Source organism: Neopelma chrysocephalum, unplaced genomic scaffold, assembly GCF_003984885.1.
Source record: "Neopelma chrysocephalum unplaced genomic scaffold, ASM398488v2 Primary Assembly neopelma1_24, whole genome shotgun sequence".
NCBI lineage: Eukaryota > Metazoa > Chordata > Aves > Passeriformes > Pipridae > Neopelma > Neopelma chrysocephalum.
This window is the reverse complement of record NW_020897693.1, coordinates 29587985-29612687: the sequence shown is the minus strand read 5'-3', so window position 1 is coordinate 29612687 and position 24703 is coordinate 29587985. Positions and strand designations below refer to the sequence as shown.

The following is a 24703-nucleotide window of genomic DNA, read 5'->3' as shown; positions in this document are numbered from 1 at the left end:
TCTTATTTGTTCTTTTAAAATGCTAGTGAGCATACAATAAAAAAATCAGTGTGAAAAAGGAGGTTAATTTTTGCAGTGGAATTTGCTTAGAAATAAGCTCAAAATTATTCCCCATTCAATACTTTTAAGTCTTTTCATTTCAATTTACATTTCTTGTAGGAAAAGCTGCTAAAGAAGCTGAAGCAAATCTGCGAAGACAGCGACGTCTGGTCCGTTCTCAGGTGTTAAAATACATGGTTCCAGGAGCTCGTGTAATCAGAGGAATTGATTGGAAATGGAGAGATCAGGATGGAAGCCCACAGGGTGAAGGCACAGTTACAGGAGAATTACATAATGGTGAGCATGAATTACCCGAATTTGTAACTGTACCATGATTAGATCATGTGGAGTGGGTATCATTAAAGTATTTCTTTTGTAATGTCTTGAAGTTGATGAAATTTTAAATAGTTTGGGGAGAAGGAACTCAAATACTACAACTCTTGTGGTCCATTTGTGAATTCCATTTTGATGCATGAAAAAAAATTCTTTCTGTACATGAAACTTTTGTAGAGCTCCGCTTAATTAAAATACAAAATTGTTATTTAGACATCTGTTGCAAAGTCTGTGAAGGTGATTGATGCAAACTGATTAAGCTTTGGGCCTTCAAAATCTATAATTACCTTCTTCATTTCTTCTAGCTTAGCATATGCAATAATTTTCTTGGCTTTTGTTGTATCCTATACCTTTCCTACCTTGCAAGCTTCATTGGGATCAAGTTGTTATTTTTTTTAGTTACAGCATGAAAAATAATTAACTTACTGAGCAGAATAAAAACCTGCAACAGCTAGGGAAGTCAGTACTCAGGCAGCTAAGATACTGAAGAGGCTGCAGGAAAGGTGATGATCTTGTCAGCTGAACATGATTTCCACCTTTTCCCTTCTCTTTCCCCTGTTTTGAGGTATATAAGACTTGCCTTGTTTCTGAAGCATCTTCAGCCACTCTTAGGTTCATTCTTAACCAGACTTGAAAATTTCTTCTAGTTTTTTGTCAGCTCTCAAACATGGAGAAATGTCCAAAGTACAATGTCTTAAAATGTTTTGTAACTTAAATTCTTATTTAAGCTGTTCAGTATAGCTTGTAGGGAATTCTTCCATCATCTATATATTCTTATCAGATGCAACAGTATCCATAGCTACATTCTCACTTTGAAGACTTTAGGTGTTATTGGTGAGTAGTATTCTACCAAATCAGTGTTTTTGTTTCTATGTTCCAGTAAAACTTTCCCATTTAAGCACAGGTGAAATTGAGGTTCATTTATGAAATAGTGATGCCAAACCATTTCTTTCCTGTCACAGCTTTCTTTCAAATAGAATTTTGAAAATTTTGGTCATTATTTGCAAGTTTAGACAAATTTTGAGTTGTTTTAGGGCTATAATGATGGAGCAGTATAACTTCAAGTACATAATACGTATTTAAAACTTGTTCAGATTTAAACCAGTTTGTAATTAATATTTTAGGAAAAGGAACTATACAGAACAAGAACAGTTTAGATATGCTTTTACAAAATACACTGTCAGATATTCCTAAACTACAGTATGGAACTTTTTTTTTTTTGTATTTTATAAGAAAGGCAAATGAATTGTAGAAAGAAAAAAATTCAGACTTGCTTCACAACTTTACCCTTCAAAGATTGAGTTATGGTACTCAACTATAGCTCATGAAGAATGAATAAAATCATACGAGAGTAACATGATCTAAGCTTGCTCATTTGGGGATGAGATGTCTGCTTATCCGATCTGAAAACTGTATCCGTTTTTAAATACCTTTCCTCCAGAGTGATATTTCTAAATAGAAATTTGTCTCTGATCTTCTGTTGTCTAGCAGTGGTGACTGTTGGATAGTTGAAAGCACTTTTGTGCACCTGACAGTACTAAAAAGAATATTTTACTTGAAATTAGCTCTCTTCTATTTCAACAAAGAAAATATGTGTGTACATCTGGACCTGACATTTGTTTTGAATTAAGCTTTAAAGATTTTATTTTTAAAGAAAATGTGTATCAACTAAAGTAGTGGCACCAAGATTTGTTGCAGTTAAGATACAATGAGAAATTTAGGGTGACTCTTATATCGTGATATATATTTAGACAAATAAAAATAAATCATTTTGCCCCCATTTCTGTTCTGGTTTGCTAAATTTTGCACATTACTTTTATTATTGCAGATCTATTATATTTAACTTAAAAAATTTTGCTACTCTAAATAATCATTCAATAAAGGAATTGAAGAGTAGCTGTCTCTTTTGAGTGTTGTTTGGTCCCAGGATAAAGTTTCTTTCTATGAAATATATTCTCTTTGCAATCCTGAAATTTTGCTTGAAGTATTCCTTACCTGACTGCCGTAAGACTTCTCCTATGAAAAAGGAATATTCGAGTCTGTGTAACTCACTGAACTAAAAAGCTATGTATCAGTGAATTAATTCTTTCACTTTAATAGGGCAAGAATAAGAAATCCCAGTCTAATCAGTTTCATAACATGTCTTCTGTTGGGTAAATATGCTTATCCGCAAACATCCAACTAAGAAAAATATTATAGAACGTCCTTGCAATAATTATAACTTCTTGACAGATATTAATAAGGTTTTTAGACAGATATTAATAAGGTTATGATACATTTTAATATACATTTCTGTTATTAGAGATTCTAGTAGGTAAGGTTCCTTCCTGAAGGAAACTTTTTATTTTTGGCTGGATTCTGGGACCCTGAAAATAGAGGATGATCATTCTTGCTGCCTCAGTGTTGACAACATTACAAAATACTAAATTGTTTAAATTTAAACACTTTCTTTTTAATCGGCATTAAGGGTTATTTAGTGATTTCATTAATTTCGACATACAGCCCTTATGAGAAGCTGATCCCACATTGTGGAGCTACTGTCTGACACGCTCCTGTCTGCTTTCTGCTGGATCTCACAAACTCCTGTCCCTTTCCAGGCTGGATTGATGTCACCTGGGATGCTGGTGGCTCTAACTCTTACCGTATGGGCGCAGAAGGAAAGTTTGACCTCAAGCTTGCACCAGGGTACGACCCTGATTCAGCGGCATCACCCAAACCTGTTTCATCCACTGTTTCAGGCACAACGCAGTCATGGAGCAGCTTGGTGAAAAACAACTGTCCAGACAAGACGACTGCTGCTGCAGGCTCTTCAAGTAGAAAAGGAAGCAGCAGTTCTGTGTGTAGCGTGGCAAGTAGCAGCGACATCAGCTTGGGTTCGACCAAAATGGAGCGGAGATCAGAAAGTGTATTGGAGCAAAATATAGTTTCAGGCACTGACGTCCATGAACCAATTGTTGTTCTGTCATCCGCTGATAGTGTGCCTCAGGCTGACATAGGGTCATCTTCCAGTGCAAGCACCAGCACCTTAACAGCGGACATGGGAAACGAAAATGCAGAGAGGAAGTTAGGTCCTGATAACTCAATACGTACTTCTGGGGAGTCCAGTGCTATATCCATGGGAATCGTTAGCGTAAGCTCTCCTGACGTGAGTTCAGTCTCCGAACTGACTAATAAAGAAGCAGCTTCCCAACGACCTCTGAGCTCTTCAGCAAGTAACAGACTCTCAGTCAGTTCTTTGTTGGCTGCTGGGGCACCAATGAGCTCTAGTGCAAGTGTTCCAAACTTATCATCTCGGGAAACTTCTAGTCTGGAGTCCTTTGTTCGAAGAGTGGCAAACATAGCACGTACCAATGCCACAAACAACATGAATTTGAGCCGGAGTAGCAGTGATAACAATACTAATACTTTGGGAAGAAATGTTGTGAGTACTGCAAGTAAGTAAGCTATTTTTATTTTTCGTTGAAGCTTTTGTTGTTTCTTTGGCTTTCATTACACTTAAACAAGTTTGGATTCTATTGGCCTGATAGAGAAATGAACGTAGAGCAGCCTTGACCTTGTGTGTACCTGTAGAACTCACGAAAAGCTCACAGAGTTCATGTCAGCTGAAAAGTACCCATCAAATAGAAGGTAATTTGAAATTGATACCTGTTATATATTTAGGAAGAGAGAGACAGTATGGTTTAGACCAAGAGGTTGGAAGTCTAGCAACAGTAGCTAATGTCAGGTATTTATGCTTTCTGATCTGTGTAGGTTTTGCATATTCACCTTGTACCTGTCTATTTCTGTTATTTTGCGATTTTCTTCGGGAGGCAGTTTGTGCACATTGTGAAGTCTCTGAGCATAGGAACTAAGAACACTGCAGAAAGAAAAAAGCGAACTTCAGTATAATGAAATATTAGTGATTCCTTCATTCTATTGGGCTGCATAGCATAATGTGCTCAATACTGTGTATGTTTTCTAAAGATGGTATCGTTGTTAAGGCTTAGATTCGGTGAACTGTTCAGGCGCATTAAATGTAAGGAACTTCGTAGTTAAGTGTTTTAATTGACTGTGTACATGCTTTAACATTTGCGTGTTCTGAGATTATATGTAGGATTAAGGTATTAGCAAGGGAAGCTGTAAACCTGCTTGTTGAGAGTTCACTCTATTTTGAGCATGCTGCCATCAAAGTTTTTACTCTGTTCTCTGATGGTGATTGTATTTTAACTGGAGAGCTGCATTTCATGAGGTAAGCAGGTCAGAAAAGGTAAAATTACCCAAACTAGAAAAAACCACTCAGCTTTTTGTTAAGCTTTCATGCTTTCCAAGGAGTGTGAAAAGAATGTCAGTGAAGCTGAAGGGTCTGGAGCACAAGTTTTATGAGGAGCAGCTGAGGTTTGTTTAGCCTGGAGAAAGGAGACTTAGGAGAGACCTTATTGCTCTCTACAACTATGTGAAAGGAGGTTGTGGTGAGGGGGTGCAGTCTCCTTTCCCAGGTAAGAAGTGACAGGGAAGGTTTAGATTACATATTAGGAAAAATTTCTTCATTGGAAGGGTGGTCAGGCATTGGAACAGGCTGCCCAGGGAGGTGGTGGAATCAGCATCCCTAGAAGTGTTCAATAGTTTGGTAGATGTGGTCCCTGGGAACATGGTTTAATGGTGAACATGGCAGTGCTGGGTTAACAGTTGGACTCTATCTTAGAGGTCTTTTCTAACCTTAACAATTCTATGATTCTAGGCTTTCTTATTTAAAAATATGGTGTTTGCTTTTAGTGTTTTTAATTTTTTTAAAATACTGAGTGTTCTCTTTTTTTGTTGGGGAAATTTATTTTTTTTAATGTATTCTTACATTCATATTGTGATACTGGGGATGGGGGGGAATTGTTTGAAGCCTATATTAAAAATGTAAATAAGATATTCAAGGAGAACTTTCCAGTAATTGGTCCCTTTTTAGGCAGATAGTGCCTCTGATTCTGAAGTAGTTTTGTGTTGGGGGAAGAGGGAAGAGAGCGCCTTTGAAAAACATGGTAAAATAGTTCAACAGCATATTTGACAGATTTCATGAATGTTTGATACCATACACTGGAAAAGTTAGAAATAAGAATAGGGCAAATTAAAAATTTAATTATTTGATTAAAATATTCATACTTTACATTATTCCTCGTGTAGGAATTATTTTGTTTTATACATTTTATATTAATAGAAACTGTAAATGGTAACTCATGCCCCAAAAAGAGATCAGAGACTAAATTGAAGCAATTTCACCATAGACTTCTGACAAGCTTGGATTTTTAAAAATTTTTTGGGATTTTGACCTGTTCAGGTTAAAAAAACAAACAACTCCTCCCCTCCACAAAACCCCCCCCCAAAAATGTCACTCACAACACCCCACCCCTCAAAAAAACACCAACACCCAAAAAGTAAAGAGTGAAATCATGGTTAGTGATGTAAGTGTTTCTGGACTCACTGTACTGGTTGCATTGAAAAACATCAGTATTTGCCAGAAGTTAAGTGGTGTCTGGGGTAGCCAGTTTCAATTTGCTCTTGAATTCAGAGCAACCGAAATGCTGATACTTAATGGCTTTTTCTGTTTCCTGTAGCAGCAAAGAGTTTGCTGGTATTAATTAGCAGTGGGTGGAAGATGTGAATACTGAACAACTTATTTTCAATTTCTTCAACAACAAAAGAAAGACGCTTTGGTTTTTCATTTCCATGGTTTCATAACAATGAAGATAAGCTTATTAACAACTCTAGATTTAAATTTCACACTCTCCCTCATTATTATATTTTTATTTTACACTCTTCCTGCATTGTTATATTTTTATTTGCAAAATGTTACTTACCTTCCTAAGGGGCAGGGACTGGGATGGGGGCAATATGTGACAAAGAAGAAAAACAGAAACAGTAACATTTATTTTTCACAAAAAGCTACCAAATGCACTTAAGGGAAGAAGCTTTGTACCCTTCTTCAAGGGTAGTAACCTTTGCAAACTTTAATAATAGTCTAAAATTCAGATGTGGGGTTATTTTTAAAGGAAACAGCGTCTCAGTTTACACAAACTGCAGTAATGGAAATGTGTACTTTAAAACTGCAAAACTTGAATTTGATAAAGTTTAGAAAAAGTAGGTTGGAAAACATAAGGCTTAAATTCTAAGTATAGGTGACCCATCAAGTTTTCATGTGCAAATGTGTGATTAATCTCCTTGCTTGAAGATAAGCATGTGAGAAAATGTTTTGAAGACTGGGATCTAAATGTGTACTTGCACATCGGTGTGAATTGTACTCAGTTACATACATTACCTGAAATTCTTTCTGTTGAGTCTACAGTGAATTCAGTTTTGTTTCAGTTGTTAACTAAAATGCATTACTGTGTTTTATTTGAATATGCAGTAAGGTAACCTTAGTTGTTGCTTGCTTTTTCTGAAAATTATTTATATAAGTGATCCAACATAAGTCAGTCACTGTGTTTCGCAGTACTGTCAGTTCAGGTTTGTTGACCATGATGACAATATATTTTAATAGTTATAGTCTAGTAGTTATGTGAAAAGTAACAACTCAGAGCTGCTTTAAGAACTTTAGAAAAGTTCACGATAATCACAAGTTTCATGTTTCTACTGTTCTCAATTAACTTATATGTAGTTAAATTGTTTTCCCTGTATAAAATAACTGTATTGTTGTTTAGAGGTTAAATTACATTTTAAGCTTAAAGACAGACCACAACATTGGAGTAATAGATTTCAGAAATTCTCTTCATACATTGAAAATGAAATTAAGTAATTTCAGATTTACAGTGGGATTTGGGGACTTATTTGATAAAATTATTTATTTTAAATATACACAAGGGAATAAGCTCAGAAGTGGATTACAATCTGCATTGTAAGGTGCACTTTTGCAGTGGGAAACCTTTCCCTTTTATATTCTGTTGTTCTTTATTGTAAAATAACACACTGATAATTTTTCAATCCCAAATATATTTTTCAACACAGGCGTCATGCATGTAAGTTGTACTCTTCAAGTCATCAAATCATTTATTTTATCTTACCGTATCTTTATCTATAGCTTCTCCTCTTATGGGTGCCCAAAGTTTTCCTAATCTGACTACAACTGGTACCACATCAACAGTGACCATGTCTACATCCAGTGTTACTAGCAGCAGCAATGTAGCTACAGCAACTACAGTTTTATCTGTTGGTCAGTCGCTTAGTAATACTCTAACTACTAGCCTAACATCAACATCTAGTGAGAGCGATACAGGGCAGGAGGCAGAATATTCTTTATATGGTAAGTTTCATTTTTAAATGAACATAAGCATTAGACTTCCCATTAATGATTTTTTCCTTTTCTTCCATTGTTGTGATTTTCTCGTGTAGTAGTTTATTTACTGAAAAGTATTTGAAAGCTGAACTGTTCATATGTTGCTAATTCTGTAAGGCAGTAAGTAAAATAATGTTAACGTAGTAGTATTTCCTTATGTTTGCAAGTCTTTACTTTCAGCGGTTTGTATCCCACATTATTACTATTTATGATACACTCTATTTAGGCACTTAAATATTTTCCCTCATCAAATTTAATATCTAATGTAGCTTTCATATGTACTTCTAATTAAAATCAAAATGTTATTTCTTGTTGTGTTGTGTAGGCGTGTTACATGCACAGCCTGATGTACCTTGTATTAGTCTGATTGAAAAGCATCCACCATTAGGCATATTGTACACTTAAAATAGGTTCCAGGTATCTCAGTACCATAATAGTAATTGCAAAAAATTGGAAAGAACACAAAAATTAAAATGACATGGAGAATGGAATTGTATGATTTGAGGAACATCATCCAGAGTCATGTGGACACTATACCCTAGAAACAGACTTTAGGACAGTAGTTAGTTGCAGGATATGTATATTGGAAAAGAAGATTTAGATAACTAGGTCAGTAATACCTAGGAATCAAGATGATAAAATGAAGTAAAAAAAAAAGCCCCTTGGTTGGATATGGGAAAATACTTCCTAATGTAAAGTTTATTGGATTGTGAGATGTTTCTGAAAAAAAGGTACTTGATTTGTTTAAAATTTTATTGGATTAAGGTTGTGTTCTATTTTGTTGCCTTTTAAATTTACTTGAAGAATATCTGGTCATTTCAATGGATGTTGGAATTGATCTGCTTGGAGGCAGTTGACTAATATATCTGCATATACCATCTCCCTTTATTCTTTTAATTAAGTCTGATTTGATATTTCGATTTGGTGACAAGTCTTAAAATATATCACAAACAACTGAGCAAATAGAGTATGTTAAATTTTCTGTATGGGTGGTGGCAACAATTCATAGAGTGTTTGAGTGGTATAGGTAGTTTCTGTATGTATAGAAAAATGTAAAAGTTGAAAGCTTCATCCCATCCACTTGTATTGCTGTGAAATTCTTTTCTTGTTTTGGGATGTTGTTGAAGTCTTAGTACTAGGTTGGTGAAATTGAACTTTGCCTTCAAATTCTTGTTACAGTAACTAATTAGCAATTGAATCTTTAAAAATATCACTCTTAAATGTTTATCTTAAATGTAATTTGAGGTCTAAGACACACTGTTAGTGGAAATTATATCACTGACCTGTTTTTAAAATTAATTAGACATAGAAACAGACAGTATGCGTTTGTGTACCCCTTTTTTGAGATGTTTAGTAATTTAAAATGTGTAATTATGTTTACTATAAGCAAACAAAAAACTAATCACTCTTGATCACTATTAATTATACAAATATTAAGTGGTGCTTTTGTAGTTATGGTCTTGAGTAGACCCATGAACTTTTTAGCTATGTGCTAAAGCCATGGACTTTTTAATTGTGCTTTTAACACATCTTTTTATCTTCTTATGCAATAAGCAATGTTTTAGTTTTCTTTCTTGTTAAAGTGAGATTTGTTTTTTCACTCTGCCCAATGCTTCTGTTGTTTAATTTTAAAAATTTTTCTTTGAAAGTTATTCTTGACTTTTGTTTTGTATGTAAATATATGTATATATGTATGTATTATAGATTTTCTTGATAGCTGCCGAGCTAGCACTCTATTGGCAGAATTAGATGATGATGAGGATCTACCTGAACCAGATGAAGAAGATGATGAAAATGAAGATGATAACCAAGAAGATCAAGAATATGAAGAAGTTATGGTATGGTACAGTTAGCATAAGATGGTATCTTAATTGACTAACAGACGCATTAAAAATCAACAGATTTTTTTGGCAATAGGAAGTCCTAGCTATAATATTTCCATTAATCAAAACAATTTTATTTAGATTTTAGTTTCTTGTGTATAATAAAAAATACAAGAAAAGTGGTTTTGAACACCAGCACGCCCTGAGACCGTATAGGTCAGAATTAACATCTTAAAACCAGCCTGGGAACAAAATGACAGACAGTGGAAATGATGGATCACTAGTTCAATGGCTGATGAAATGGTATAACTTTGTGGGTAGGCTGCTGCATTTCGTAATGATACAGTTCTAGGATGTGTTTAACTGTAGGCTTGCATGAAGCAAAAAGTTTGTTAGAGGAAATATCACTTCTAAAAAAAACTCCCCAAAAAAACAATGGGGTGGGGGCAATGGATTTTGCTTACACTGTTGGGAGTTCTGGCCTTTCATCTGGTTGTTCTTTAGTGGAAGGGAATAATGCTTGGTCTTCTACCACCACTGAAGTGATCAAAATGGATATTGCAAGATCTAAGACGAAAAATATAAGACTTCACTAATAATAATTTAATGTTTTATGTAATAAAAGTAAATATTGTTTCATGGAATTACAGAAGCTTCCTGTTGCATTTAATATGCAAAGTTTTATTCATTTGAACCAAAATATTTAGCATTTTAAATTAATAGAAACTCTGGTATGTTACTAAATATTTTGTTACTTCACCTTGTGCACAAATATACGAAATTAGGAAGAAAAAAGCTAGTGCTTTTTAAATAGATCTGCAATGCAAACAGTGACATTAGTTTGTAGATTGTTGACCACTTTTCAGAAAATATTAAACGGAGTTTTTATTGTTCATGGGAAGCAGCAGAAATAGCAAAAATAGACTTTGATTGAGACTACACAGCAAGAAGCAGGTCTGGAAAAGAAATTTTTCCCTTTTTGGGCTCCAGAACTATTCTCTCTGATATACCATGTAATTCTTCTCAGTGAGGAGTTCAACAGATTAAAAACTTGTTGTAGAAAATTCATAAGCAATTTATACTTGCTAAAGCTCATTGAAAATTTGATTTCCTCCCCCCCCCAATAGTTCTAGTATTTTTTATTTAATCTCTGGATAAAATATGTATATTTTATATATTAATGTGTGATACACTTTGGAAAAAAGTGCTTCTTGTTTTCAGAAAAACTAATGTGTTTATTTTGACACCATTGGCTTATTTGAACTTCTGATATTACAAAGTTTGTGGAATACACACAATATCTACACCAAGTTTGCTCATCTACAATACTTTGTATTTTCCTATGTTCTGGTACTTCACGGAATGTTTAATTCTTTCCAGAAACTGTAAATATACCCATTGTAAGCTTAGCCCTGTTGGTTTCTCTATGTCTGTGGTTTTGATAATTTTGATTTCTGCTAAGGGGAACTAAAACTGTTAAGTCCCTGCTTTGATTTCCTTTATGTCAGTTTTCTCTGAAAATTGGGGAAGAAATAATGAATTGACAGAATGTTGACAAAACCCACAATTGCACTCCACAACCTCTCTGGGCAATCTGTTCCAGTGCTCAGTCACTCGCACTGTAAATAAGTTCTTCCTCATATCCAGATGGAACTTCCTGTGCATCAGTTTCTGCCCTTTGACTCTTGTCTTATTTCTCAGTACCACCAAGAAGAGCTTGGCTCCATCCTCTTGGCACCCCCCCTTCAGATACTTATATGCATTGATGAGGTCCCCTCTCTGTCGCCTCTTCTCAGGGCTAAACAGGCTCAGATATCTCAGCCTGTTCTCATAAGAGAGATGCTCCAGTCTCTTAATCATCTTTGATTAAGCTGGACCCATTCCAGGAGCTTCATGTCTCTCTTGTACTGAGGAGCCCAGAACTGGACACAGTATTCCAGATGTGACCTCATCAGGACTGAGTTGCAGTTCAGTTTATGTGACTGCTGTATTCCCTAAGTTTTAATTTTTTGTTTAAATGATTTTTTGTAGCAGAATCTAAAAAACAACTACATTTTTTTATAGGAAGAAGAGGAGTATGAAACCAAAGGAGGCCGTAGAAGAACATGGGATGATGATTATGTATTGAAACGGCAGTTTTCTGCTTTGGTTCCTGCTTTTGACCCAAGACCTGGTCGTACTAATGTCCAGCAGACAACTGACCTAGAAATCCCTCCACCGGGTATGCTGACAAGATATTTATGATGCTTAATCTGGCTTTAGGATGGAGACTCACTGTTAAGGGGCCCACTGTTCTGGGGATCCTATCACTGTTAACCAGAACAACATGCTTTTGTGGCTGTGTGACTTTTCTCTGTTTGAGTGAGAGTTTCATCTACCTCTGCAGGTCCAAGCATTACTAGGGAAAAAGTAAATTAAGTGCTGTGTAAAATAGGCAAACTCATGAATTTAACTCGGATCATCTCTTAAAATGATAAATAATAAAATCTCTTGATAGGATAAAGATGTGATAAATCTCTTGGTATGTCTGGTTCCACCTGCAGGGATTAAACTGTCTTAGAGCTACCCAGAATAGCTTTGATTTGAGAGGGCTTGCTGAAACAAGCAGAGGCAAAGCAGAGGCAAGGTGGAAGGTAATGCAGTAAGGGAGCCGTCTGTGTGATCAGCAGCATAGCACCTGATCTTGCTCCTTAGTTCATTCCTGTTCATCAGTGTGGAGGTACTCAGTGTGCATAAGAGAAAGGAATAAATAGGCTTTAGTGTATGTAGAAATGAACTGCTGTTGATTTTGAAGAACTGAAAGGAAGATACTGTGTGTGAAAAGAATAAAGCACGTGCTGTGATAATATGAAAGGAGATGATAACAAAATGTAAGGATCAATAGGGATTTCAAAAATTCCTGTTAGCTTTATTAACATGAAAAAGTGCTCTGATTATAGCCCTTAGATATAGTCTGTAGTTAAAACTCAGTATCATCTCTTTGGCATGTGTGCAGGAAGTCTTTACACTTCCTTATTGTGCCACTTTATTTATGTTGCAGCCAACTTGTAATGCGTTATGTATTTTGTATTAATGGCTTCTCAAATGATTTTTCACACGCAGGTACACCTCATTCAGAACTCTTGGAAGAGGTTGAGTGCATGCCTTCACCACGTTTAGCACTTACCTTGAAAGTTTCAGGTCTTGGAACAACTCGAGAAGTAGAACTGCCTCTAACAAACTTTCGATCTACCATCTTTTACTATGTACAGAAATTGTTACAGCTTTCCTGTAATGGCAACGTGAAATCTGACAAACTTAGGCGTATTTGGGAGCCAACGTACACGTAAGCTCAGTAGTTTATTATTCTGTGTAGAGAACACTGTGACTGATTAGGAAATGGATGCAAAACAATATTAATTTTTTTCTTCCTCCTCTGTAAGAAGCAATGTTAGAATTCGGTGGTTTTTTTGTGTTTGTCAGTATCTTCTTACTCGTTTTAAAACTACTGCTGTGCCTGCAAAACAAAAAAACCTCATAACCTCTAATGCTCAACTGGAATTTGTTAATATTCCAAAAGTCAAGCATTGACCAAAGAAAAAAGAATTTTGTCTGTTCAGGGACCTGCTTGGAAAAATCCCACGGGGTTTATAGTCCTAGAGAAAAGATAAGTTTCTAGTTAAAAAGCATGAGAAACAGTTGTAAATATGCATATCTCCCAAGCACAGTAAGCTACCGTAGGACTTAAAAATTTCAAAGATTTGGTGCGTGTGTAGTGAAAAATCTAAAGTTGGTTTGGGAAATGTGCACAGTGAAGGTTGTTTGATTACTCAAACCTCACTTAAGGAAGCGTAAATTAAATACTTTGCAAGCTAAATATCAACATCATGAAAATAGAGTTTAAGAACTTTTTAGGGTATCCCAGATGTTCTGTGCAGCAGAGAGCGGCTGCTGTTGCTGATTTACATCATATTATCTAAATGTCACTGATGTCTAACAGGTCAATGTATGACTTCATAATTTAGAGGATGTGCTATGAGTATGAAATATTAACTCATTGTTTTGATATCTAGAATCATGTACAGAGAAATGAAGGATTCTGATAAAGAGAAAGAAAGTGGAAAAATGGTAAGGCCTATCTCTGTGCCTTTGTTTATATTCTGTGATTCTAACAAAAGCAAAACAAATCCTATTGCAGTTTTTGAAATGCTACATTAAAAAAAACTAACTGTTTTCAATTACTTAAAGGATATGCGTGAGTATATTTGTAAATGCATGCTCCTTTAAAAAAAAATTATATAATGCATGTGAAATCTTCAAGACTTTACAATCAGGAAAAACCAACATTTGGTGGTTCCTGTTGTAGGGTTGCTGGTCAGTAGAGCATGTGGAGCAGTACCTTGGCACTGATGAATTACCAAAGAATGACTTGATAACCTACCTGCAGAAGAATGCAGACTCAGCTTTCCTGCGCCACTGGAAATTAACCGGCACTAATAAAAGTATTAGGAAAAACAGAAATTGTTCCCAGCTCATAGCTGCATACAAGGTATATGTCTGCATCCAAACTTTTTTTATTATGAATGGCTGTGTGCTTTGTTTTGCAGCTTTAAAGATTCTTGTGGAGGGAGAGCTATGACATGGATAGGGAAGCTGAATGTTCAAAAGCCAATATCAAGTTTAGGTTTTGCTGCTCTTGACCTTTTTATTTTAATGTCTTCTGTTAAACATAGTTGTGTTGAAATGCATTTGAATCATGATTTGCACCATGCACAACTTGACTGTGTTAAGTTTGAACACAGTAACCATTTTGAATTTTTTTTAAATCATCAACTTAGAGTGCACAGTCCTAAAGACAGCAACACACACAGTTTTCATTCTTAACAATTCTTTTTTCACAGGATTTTTGTGAACATGGATCAAAATCTGGATTAAGTCAAGGGGCCATTTCTACTCTTCAAAATTCTGATATCCTTAGTTTGGCAAAAGAACAACCTCAGGCCAAAGCTGGCAGCGGACAGAACTCCTGTGGAGTAGAAGATGTTCTGCAATTACTTAGAATTTTGTATATAGTTGCCAGTGACCCTTACACAGCACGAACTTCTCAGGAAGGTAGGTGTATGGGAAAACCCATCTCACACTGGGTTGAGATGTGGGAAGGGGGCTAGGACTCAGGAACTGGATTTTGGAGCTGTCAAACCATGACAGTAAGTTAGTTATTTTGCAGAGCTTCTGAAATATTTTAATGAAAACAAAGTAAAGGAAAAATTTTCTCTTGATTATGTTTAGAAGGAGATGAGCATCCTCAGTTTAACTTTCCACCTGATGAATTCACAAGCAAAAAAATTACTACAAAGATTCTGCAACAGATTGAGGTATTACATTAATGTATTATGCACAATGTATATGTGTCATATTGTTTTTAAGCCTTTATTATTCTCTTCCTTATTTTGACTGTTTGAAATTATTAGTTTTTTGCCATTTTGATTTTTTAATTATTTCATACATATTTTCTTCTTTATATTTTGGATGAGTAAATTATGTAAGAATAGACTAGTCTGAATGAAAACATACAGTTCTTTCTCATATAAAACTTTTTTTCTTGATTATATTTTGCTTACGAATAATAATTTTTTTCTGTACCAGCCATTAATGTTACAAGTGTAGTGTGTGTGTCTGCCTCATGATAATGTAAAAAAGGCAATTGATTATGTTAGGGTTCACAGACATTTTGTCTTATATATGCTACACAAAGCTTTCAAAAACAGCATCTAGAAAACATCTTATTGGTACCAGGTCGGTTAGATGCATTAAAAAGGAAATTTTAAGGTGTAGTTCTTCCAAAGAACTATGTTTTCTTTAACAAAGATTTGAAGAAAATTCTTGACTTACTTAGCCCTTGTGTGGTTTTTGAGGTTTGGGTTTTTTTAATTACAGTTAAGTTGCCCTAATTTTTTGTTTTAAAAAAAGTTCAATTTTTTGTGTTCTTTTAGAGATTGTTCAGGCACCCTGAACATCCTTGTAGTAATAATTTCTTTAGCCTTCTTTATTTTAGAAGGGATTATAGTAATATTTCAATGGGGATCATCTTTACTATCACCAAGTTTCTTTTGTGTCTTCTGGTATTGAGAAGGTAGTATCTAATCACTTTTGGGCAAAACTCAGGAGTAATTCTCTTTAGGGTAATTGGATCCTTAGATCTCCCCAGTGTTTTGAGTAGTACATATCCCACAGATTTACTACAGCTTTCAGTGTCTATGTCAAAGCACCCTGTGTCCACTCTTGAATCCCAGAAACTTTATAAACTTAGAATCATAGAATCACAGAACACTGAATATGCCAAGTTGGAAGAGACCCATCAGGATCATTGATCCTGGCCCTGTGCAGGACACCCCAAGATTCACACCATGTGCCTGAGAGTGTTGTCCAAACTCTTCTTGAACTCTGTCAGGCTTGGTGCTGTGATCACTTCTCTGGGGAGCCTGTTCTGGTGCCCAGCCACCCTCTGGGTGGAAAACTTTCTCCTGATATCCAACCTACATCTCCCCCACTCAGCTTCATGCTGTTTCCTGTCGACTCCCTTCACTGGTCAGTACCTGCCTCTCTGCTTCCCCTCGTGGGGATGTTGTAGATTGCAATGATGTCTCCCCTCAGGCTGCTTCTCCAGGCTGAACAGACCAAATGACCTCAGCCATTCCTCATGCAGTTTCCATGTTGATAGCATTTAAAAGGGGGAAAAAAAGTTGCTAAGGAAGAAACTTAAGCACAGATGAAAACTCTGTACTTTGGCTGTATTGGATGTCTGTGTAGTTAGTTACAAACTTGTTGGGACCACCTGAGTCTAATATTAAAAACATTGGGGTTTTTTTTCCCCTCTGCATTAAACTACAGGAACCCTTGGCACTGGCAAGTGGAGCTTTGCCAGACTGGTGTGAACAACTAACAAGCAAGTGTCCTTTCTTAATTCCATTTGAAACAAGACAGTTGTACTTCACGTGCACAGCATTTGGAGCATCAAGGTAAAAAAAAAAAAAAAGTAAGACAGCTTCCTTTTAATAAATTGCTGATTTGCAGAAGGACCTTATCCTAACAAGACAGATTTTGCTTGCCAAATGTGAAGCATTTTGGATAGTAGAAGGAAGAAGATGGCAAAGTTTAGAAAGACAACATTCTGCAAATCACATGAATTAAATGTTTTCTGAAAACACACCAAATCACAAATCTTTTTATAGTTCCTGCAATTGTTTTATGATTGTCTTGGCTAATTTATTTTTAATTCACTAAAGTCTTAAAAAAACAGAAAACATCTAACAAAAAGATGCTATTTTGAAAGTTACTAGCTGCACAATGAAACTGTAACAAAATCAGACTTCAAAACATTTAAGGGTATGCTGTAGAGTTCATTAACTCGGAATCCTTAATATTTTGATTACAGCAGTGATTACCTTGAGAGTATATAGGCAGTGTAAATCTTTTTGCTGGTATACCTTTATCTAATGAGAAAAAGTAATTAGTTTTTGAGGGTTTTCTTGGCTGATTTTGCTTGTTTGTTTTCCAAACCAAGGTGTAGAGAGAGAATTGCAGAAATTATTGTTGTCTAATTCACAGTAGAAATGCCTCATAAAGACTATAAAATGAGGCATTTAAAAAGAAAGAAGAAGAAGAAGAAGAAAAGGTATTATCTTGCAAGACATCAGTTTAAATCTTTTTATTGTGTGAAAGTTTAACTTTTACAGAAAAATGGTCCAGAAAAATGGACTACATGTGTTGGGGGGTTTTTTTGTTTTGTTTTGAAAAAAGGTAATATTTTAGAAAAATTGTGTTTTAAAGAGATCCCTTAGGAAACATTGTATGTCATTTACTTTGTAAGTAAAGAGCTCTTAAAATACTGGAAATAGTTCTTAAAACTCATATTCTGTATGAACTGTGGGTCTGTACACTCCGTCATGACATTTGACCATATTTGCAAAACAACCAACAGACAGTAGCTTGGTAGATAGTTTATTGCTTCATACATGACAATACATACAAGAAATTGAAAATTTGACTTCATACAAGTATTGCTGTTAAGAGGCAGCTGTTCTTCCTTCACTGATATAAGTTTATTTATGTATGATTGCACTGGACCATTGGTTCTGTGTTGCTCTAAGGAGTGTGTAAGTAAATAAATCTTGCTGCAGAACTTGGTCAATATTAATGGAGTGATGCACAACTGCCTTACAGTATATACTGATTAGTGTAATACTTGTCTCTAAACAGGTTTGAGCATCTGTGATTAAAAGTTCAAGATCAAGAATTGTATTGTTTTCATGGGTGCTATCATTAGAAGCTGGTGCTTATATTAAAAATTATCTAGTTTTCTGACTTTATAAAATATGAAGCAGCCCATATTGGGGCATTTCAGGTATTTCTGAGAAATATTTCAGTTTATACTTCAAAAAAAATTAGGATCTAAGTAGTAATTGACAGGTAATATTTTATTAGTGACTACTTTCATGCTGCTGGGCATCAAAGTTTTAATCAACTTGTTTGGTTTTTTCCCAGAGCAATTGTATGGCTGCAGAACAGACGTGAAGCCACTGTTGAACGGACAAGGACCACAAGCACAGTGCGACGTGATGATCCAGGAGAATTCAGAGTTGGGCGCCTCAAACATGAAAGAGTAAAAGTTCCGCGAGGTGAATCCTTGATGGAATGGGCAGAAAATGTCATGCAGATTCATGCAGACAGAAAATCTGTTCTAGAGGTAAAGCATATCTGCCTAGCAGAGCGAGGTTAGACAGCTATTTCTAATGTACTGGACAGGATATTTATTGAATACCCTGTTCTATAACCAACACTGAACATTTCACTAGGATTTTCTTTTATTATTAACATTCCTTATGTTTTTCTAGGTTGAGTTTTTAGGGGAGGAAGGAACAGGCCTGGGTCCTACCTTGGAATTTTATGCATTGGTTGCAGCAGAATTTCAGAGGACAGACTTGGGAGCTTGGCTTTGTGATGATGATTTTCCAGATGATGAGTCTCGTCAGGTATATTTTAATTTGTATATTAAACTGGATACTTGTGTTAAGAAAAAAAAAAGGGGGGGAAGACAAATGAGCTAGATATCCAGGAAGAAAGAACACATGATCATAGAGAAGCTAGTCATCATGGTCAAGAATGACCACTCTGCTCCACAGCTTGGTTTTTTTACCTGTTCTCTTTTTAACAGAGTAGTAGAATATAAGAATTTAGACTGTGCAAATACATTGTTAAAGGTGAATTTAATAATATTAGCTTTTTTTGTCTGTTAAATCAGGTTGATATTGGTGGTGGATTGAAACCACCTGGCTACTATGTACAGAGATCATGTGGACTGTTCACAGCACCATTCCCACAAGATAGTGATGAACTTGAAAGAATAACCAAACTCTTTCATTTCCTTGGAATTTTCCTGGCTAAATGCATTCAGGACAATAGACTTGTGGATTTACCCATTTCTAAGCCTTTTTTTAAACTCATGTGTATGGGGGACATTAAAAGTAACATGAGTAAGTTGATATATGAATCACGAGGTGACAGAGACTTGCACTGTACTGAAAGCCAGTCGGAGGCTTCTACAGAAGAAGGGCATGATTCCTTGTCAGTAGGAAGTCTGGAAGAAGACTCCAAATCAGAATTTATTCTTGATCCACCAAAACCTAAACCTCCAGCCTGGTTTAATGGAATTTTAACATGGGAAGACTTTGAATTAGTAAATCCACATAGAGCTAGGTTTCTAAAAGAAATTAAGGACCTTGCAATTAAAAGGCGTCAAATTTTAAGCAACAAAAATCTGTCAGAAGATGAAAAGAACACAAAACTACAGGAATTAATGCTGAAGAATCCATCGGGTTCGGGTCCTCCTCTTAGCATAGAAGATTTGGGGTAAGAGTTTTCATACTTATTCATAGATAAACAAACCGTGTTGTGTTAGAGACAAAAGTCAACAAATATAATGAAAAATGAAGATTTCTTAATTTTAAATAGCATCATTACAAGGGGGAATCATTAGAGATGCAGCCATATTCTTCCTTGGTTTGAGAATTTTCTCTTCTCACTTCCTCAGTTTCCTACTCTTAAACTTAAATGTGGCTACACTGCAGTGTTGTAGGACTCTGGGAACACAAATACTTTTAAAGACATTTGAAAAAAGTGTGATACACTAATTCTTTGCTATGATAACTGTTGAAATTTATCAAGTTTTTTGGAGAGCTTTTAAAGAGGATAGATTGACATTTCAGATTTTGTTCATTGTGCAGTATTTGATTCCATGTTAAACAAAGCATGTATTAACTTTTAGCAAATGTTAAAGACAAAGTGCTCATACCTGTGTAAACCTGATGTCAGGATGTAGTCTTAAATATTTTCTTTGAAACAACAATAGTTTTTCTACCATTAATATTCTGGGTTATTTGTTAAAATAATGTTGTGCCACAAGGATTGCATATTGTCAGAGTTCAGTAATTGTTTATGGCCTTGGAATCATAGCCTGTCCTGAGCTGGAAGGAACCACAAGGATTATCCTGCACAGGACAGCCCCAAGTGTCACACCATGTGCCTGAGAGTATCATCCAAACGCTTCTTGAACTCCGTCAGGCTTGGTGCTGTGACCACTGCCCTGGGGAGCCTGTTCCAGTGCCCAACCACCCTCTGGGTGAAGAACCTCTTTCTAATATCCAACCTAAACCTCCCCTGACACAACTTCGGGCCATTCTCTCAGGTCCTGTAACTGGTCACCACAGAGAAGAGATCAGTGTCTGTCCCTCCTTCATGAGGAAGTTGTAGGCTGCAATGAGGTCTCTCCTCAGTCTCCTCCAGGCTGAACAGACAAATGACCTCAGCCACTCCTTGTATGGCTTCCCCTTTACGCCCTTCACCATCTTCATTGCCCTCCCTTCAAATAGCTTTATATCCTTAAAGGTCTTGTGGACTTCAGCTGGGCTTGTTATGGAGAGAAAGCAAGTAGTACCACTGAAGGGCCTAAATACCTAATATGTTAAGTGGCTCTGTAACTGTTAGTGCTGGAAATTAATGGAAATGATTTTTCTGAGTTTGTGAACTGAATTAAATGGTTTGAGTAGTTCTGAAGCTGATAGCTTCTGGATATCAAACTCTGACATTTTCAATGGTTATCCAATCCAAATAAATGGTGGGGGAGTATATGCATGTGCATACCATACATTTGAAACCAGTATTATCTGTGCAGTCCATTACTACTTTTAGTTCTGTACTGTTGTATATACACGAACAGTGGTACAAAATGATCCACCAACAGTGGTTTCAAATCTAGTGAGATACTTTTGGGTGTAAGGGGTGAGTGTTGTAAATCTGGTGTATTTACAAAAGTAGTAGCAGACTTGTTTGCTTTGTTTGCTAACTATCTTTGTATTTTGAAGTCTAAATTTTCAGTTTTGCCCTTCATCCAAAGTATATGGGTTTACAGCTGTGGATCTCAAACCAGGTGGTGAAGATGAGGTAAGGAAACTACCTACCTTTACAATTTAATGAGCAGTTAAATTTTTATAGTCTCAGCAGTAACTCTAATGCACAGAGAATTCTTACAGTATTTATCTATTGTCTTTCCAGACTGTAACAATGGATAATGCAGAGGAGTACGTAGATCTCATGTTTGACTTCTGCATGCATACTGGTATACAGAAACAAATGGAGGCGTTCAGAGGTAATTTTAAATATAACAGATATATAAATATGCAGTTAGGTGGAGTAATTGGTGTTTAGAGTATGTTTAAAGTGGTGGCAGAGAAGGGCTTTCAAAAATAAACTTTTTAATTAAGAATGCAACAGGTAAGATACTAATTTCAGAATACCTTTGCATTAGTTATGCCATTTTTAATCTTGAAGAGGTTCCATTTACATTAATAAAGAAACTGTTGATTCTGGTTTGACTAAAATGCAGTTGAAATGCTGACATTATTTTATAAACATTATTTGGACTCATGTTTATAACTGTATCTTGTACAAATTAAAGATGGCTTCAACAGAGTCTTTCCAATGGAGAAGCTGAGTTCCTTCAGCCATGAAGAGGTTCAGATGATTCTTTGTGGAAATCAATCACCTTCTTGGGCAGCTGAGGATATCATCAATTATACTGAACCCAAACTGGGATATACAAGAGATAGGTACTTATTTTCTGAGTGATTTTAAAATATTAGCTAAAATATAATGTTAAGTGACAAAATGTGCAGAATATTCTTTAGATGAAGATGCCAAATTGGGTGGGATTGGTGGTTCCCGAAGAGCAAGTGATTGTCTAGAATGGCGTGAAATAACCATGTATGTTACAACAAATAGTTTGGAAGGTACTTGGTGGTTTTGTGATTAGAGAGAATAAGAAAATTATTAAAATGAGAACAACTAGTGAAAATGTAATGGCAGCTAACTAATACAGACTATTAAAAATAGCATTTTAGAGTTTTTATTCTCATATTAGGTGGTTATAACTTTTTTTTCAGTTAGGTACAGTTGCTACTTGGCCTTATTTCTTATTTCTCTTCAAATGTACTATGCAGGGGACAAATATATACTGGTGGTTTTCTATCAGGAGGTGGTCTTGGTGTTTTGGAGTTTGCTAGGTTTGGGGTTTTTTTGCTGCTTGTCATGTTTGGTAGCAATAACACACAAATCACTTCTGGAACTGTGTTAGTATAAGTCTGCTGAAGGATCCTAATCAGTCTGTGTGGAGCAATTCTTCCATTGACCCTGCCCTGCATGCAAAGATGTAGCTGAGATTACAGTGCCTTATACCTGAGGGAGTGTTTCAGCAGGCTGTGCTTTCTTCATGCCCTCTCTGTCCCCTCGTTCCCTGGGGTTCATATGGATGAAAGCAGCAGAGGATTTCTTGAACATCTGTTGTAGTCTATTATATTTTTCCTACCTTTTTCACATAAGGGTCTAAAACAGGATAGAAATGAAATGAAATATAAATTGACTTTATACTGTAGTAGTGGTACAGAAAAAGTCTTCAAGATTATAGGCAGTTAGATTCTTCTCATAGAATGTTTGAGCTCTATCTACTTCTCTACCCATTCATATGCAAGATACCCAAACAACACTCCAAGATAAGTATGTAACTATATTCCTCTGTGTAATACTAATACTCAGCAAGGAGATAAAAGAAGTATTTTTATAGATTTTAAGCTTTTTTTGTTCTTAACTTAAAACTCGACAGGCCCTAGAATCTTATGATGTCTGCTTAAACATGACTAAAGATTGTAATTTGAATGTCTTAGGAGAAATTAAAAAAACCCACACACTTTCTTGTAATGTTACTAGAACTAATTATTTTGATTTATTTTAAGCCCTGGATTCCTTCGATTTGTGAGAGTCTTGTGTGGTATGTCTTCGGATGAGAGGAAGGCTTTTCTCCAGTTCACCACTGGTTGTTCAACACTCCCACCAGGAGGACTGGCCAACCTACATCCCCGGCTCACTGTTGTACGCAAGGTACGGCTTATTCAGGTCGCCCTTTAAACCACCTGGTTTGGCTTTTGAACGGAATAATTTCTATGTTAACAGTGATGATTTTTATTTTATTTTCAGTTTTTAATTTATGGCACTATGCTAAGCTTTCAATACTAACCTCTGCTTCAGATCTGTTCTCTGACTTCCTATATATATATTTTGTATTTAATATATTTAATATATTTTCATGTATATTTCACATATAAAATATAGTTCATATATTTATATTTAAAGTGTCATTGTACAGATAAAGCAAACATATTTATAAGTTGGTCTGTAGCTTTGCTGATGCTACTGTTTCTTGACAACTGGTGTTACATATGCAGTAAGTGCCATAAATTACAGGACTTTACAACTTTTAACTTCCATATCGAGTGCTGCGAACAACTGCAGTAAACATTCTTTTTCTTTTCCTCAGGTTGATGCTACAGATGCAAGTTATCCATCTGTGAATACATGTGTGCATTACCTAAAGTTGCCTGAGTATTCTTCTGAGGAGATTATGAGAGAGCGTCTGCTGGCTGCTACTATGGAGAAAGGCTTCCATCTCAACTGAGCTGCTGGCCGCAATATGGAACATGGAAGTGTTTTTTGATACTAGCGAAGCCTCTTGTGTTTGTGTGCAAAAAATATGATCTCCACGCTGTGCTCTGACGAGACTTGCCTTTTTTCACCTGTGAGGCTTTAGGAACATGTGGAATGTTTGTTAGCTGCTAATGACAAAATAAATCCCTGTAACTACACAGCCAGCAAGAAATTGGCACAGAACACTGTGTGATGCTTCAAGGGCTTGCACAACTGGAAATTAAGGTGTTTCTGTTTGACTGTTCCAAAGAACAGATCATCAGATTTTCCGTGTTCACTGATACAAATTTCTAACAGTGTATTGTGTAAAGTTTGTCATTTAATACCTTGTACACTACAGTTGCCATCACTGATCCCTGTTTTGCTGGCTTTAAGCTAACTGGTCAGAAATTTGTTTCCTTTAAAACTTAGAGTTAATGGGCATCTCCAGCCTTTTCTTTTTTAATGGTGCCTGCACTATTGGAGTATTTTAGTGGGTTTTTGCATATAATCATGCACAACCATTTTTTTTCTTCTTTTTCTTTCAAGTGGGAATATATTTTGATTTCTCAAATGCCCTGCTATAAAGATCAAATCCTTAAGTGTGTTTGTGCAGCTCAACAATAAAGCTATTAAAAAACACTGGTTCCTAGTGCAAGGCACACTTAAAGCAAGTTTTACTTTTGGTTGTATTTTCTTTGTATATTATAAACATTTATTTAACTTGTTGCAGTTTGAAGTTTAAAAAAACCCACCCAATGTGTAAGCTCGAAAGTAATCATTAAAATGTTTGCAACATATAAAACTGTCTTCTCTGAATACTTCATTAGTACTTATTAAATCTTTGTACATGTTCTGGACAATGTGCCATACTTTTTTAAAGGTTTAAAAGAACTGCTGATCTCACAAATTCATTGCTGTGTTCAAATCTTTTCAGAATTAGACAATGCAACTTCCTAAGAACTAGCCTGGAAGTGATAACCCTGCATGTGGCAGGTTTTGGTGCTCTGCAGTGAACCCGTTGACCTGAGGTTATAGGTCTTCACTGCATTGGAATAAAATCTGGGTCAGATGATACAGCTGATTCAGCTTTACCTGAGATGGAGTGGCTGCCTTGGTTTCAGCATGTGGTATTTATTGGTAAAAAGTGGATTGCAGTAAGATA

General features: G+C 35.8%; 1 protein-coding gene across 10 annotated transcripts in view; it reads left to right on the top strand.

Moving 5' to 3' along the window:
* HECTD1 (HECT domain E3 ubiquitin protein ligase 1) overlaps window positions 1-24343 on the top strand; it is a 61586-nt gene extending 37243 nt beyond the window's left edge. For 5 of the 10 annotated variants that reach the window (XM_027709502.1, XM_027709484.1, XM_027709493.1 and 2 more), the window contains 19 exons: window positions 160-336; window positions 2970-3806; window positions 7412-7633; window positions 9371-9504; window positions 11554-11710; window positions 12592-12814; window positions 13542-13596; window positions 13835-14017; window positions 14370-14580; window positions 14758-14843; window positions 16360-16487; window positions 18013-18214; window positions 18363-18500; window positions 18770-19377; window positions 20889-20967; window positions 21079-21172; window positions 21482-21632; window positions 22812-22956; window positions 23393-24343. In XM_027709502.1, the coding sequence (XP_027565303.1) occupies window positions 160-336; window positions 2970-3806; window positions 7412-7633; window positions 9371-9504; window positions 11554-11710; window positions 12592-12814; window positions 13542-13596; window positions 13835-14017; window positions 14370-14580; window positions 14758-14843; window positions 16360-16487; window positions 18013-18214; window positions 18363-18500; window positions 18770-19377; window positions 20889-20967; window positions 21079-21172; window positions 21482-21632; window positions 22812-22956; window positions 23393-23530 (3968 nt within the window). In that variant the 3' untranslated portion in view covers window positions 23531-24343. The remainder of the gene's footprint in view (window positions 1-159; window positions 337-2969; window positions 3807-7411; window positions 7634-9370; window positions 9505-11553; window positions 11711-12591; window positions 12815-13541; window positions 13597-13834; window positions 14018-14369; window positions 14581-14757; window positions 14844-16359; window positions 16488-18012; window positions 18215-18362; window positions 18501-18769; window positions 19378-20888; window positions 20968-21078; window positions 21173-21481; window positions 21633-22811; window positions 22957-23392) is intronic. The other 5 variants (XM_027709545.1, XM_027709531.1, XM_027709511.1 and 2 more) reach the window with 3 other exon arrangements.
* Window positions 24344-24703: the final 360 nt, after the last annotated feature.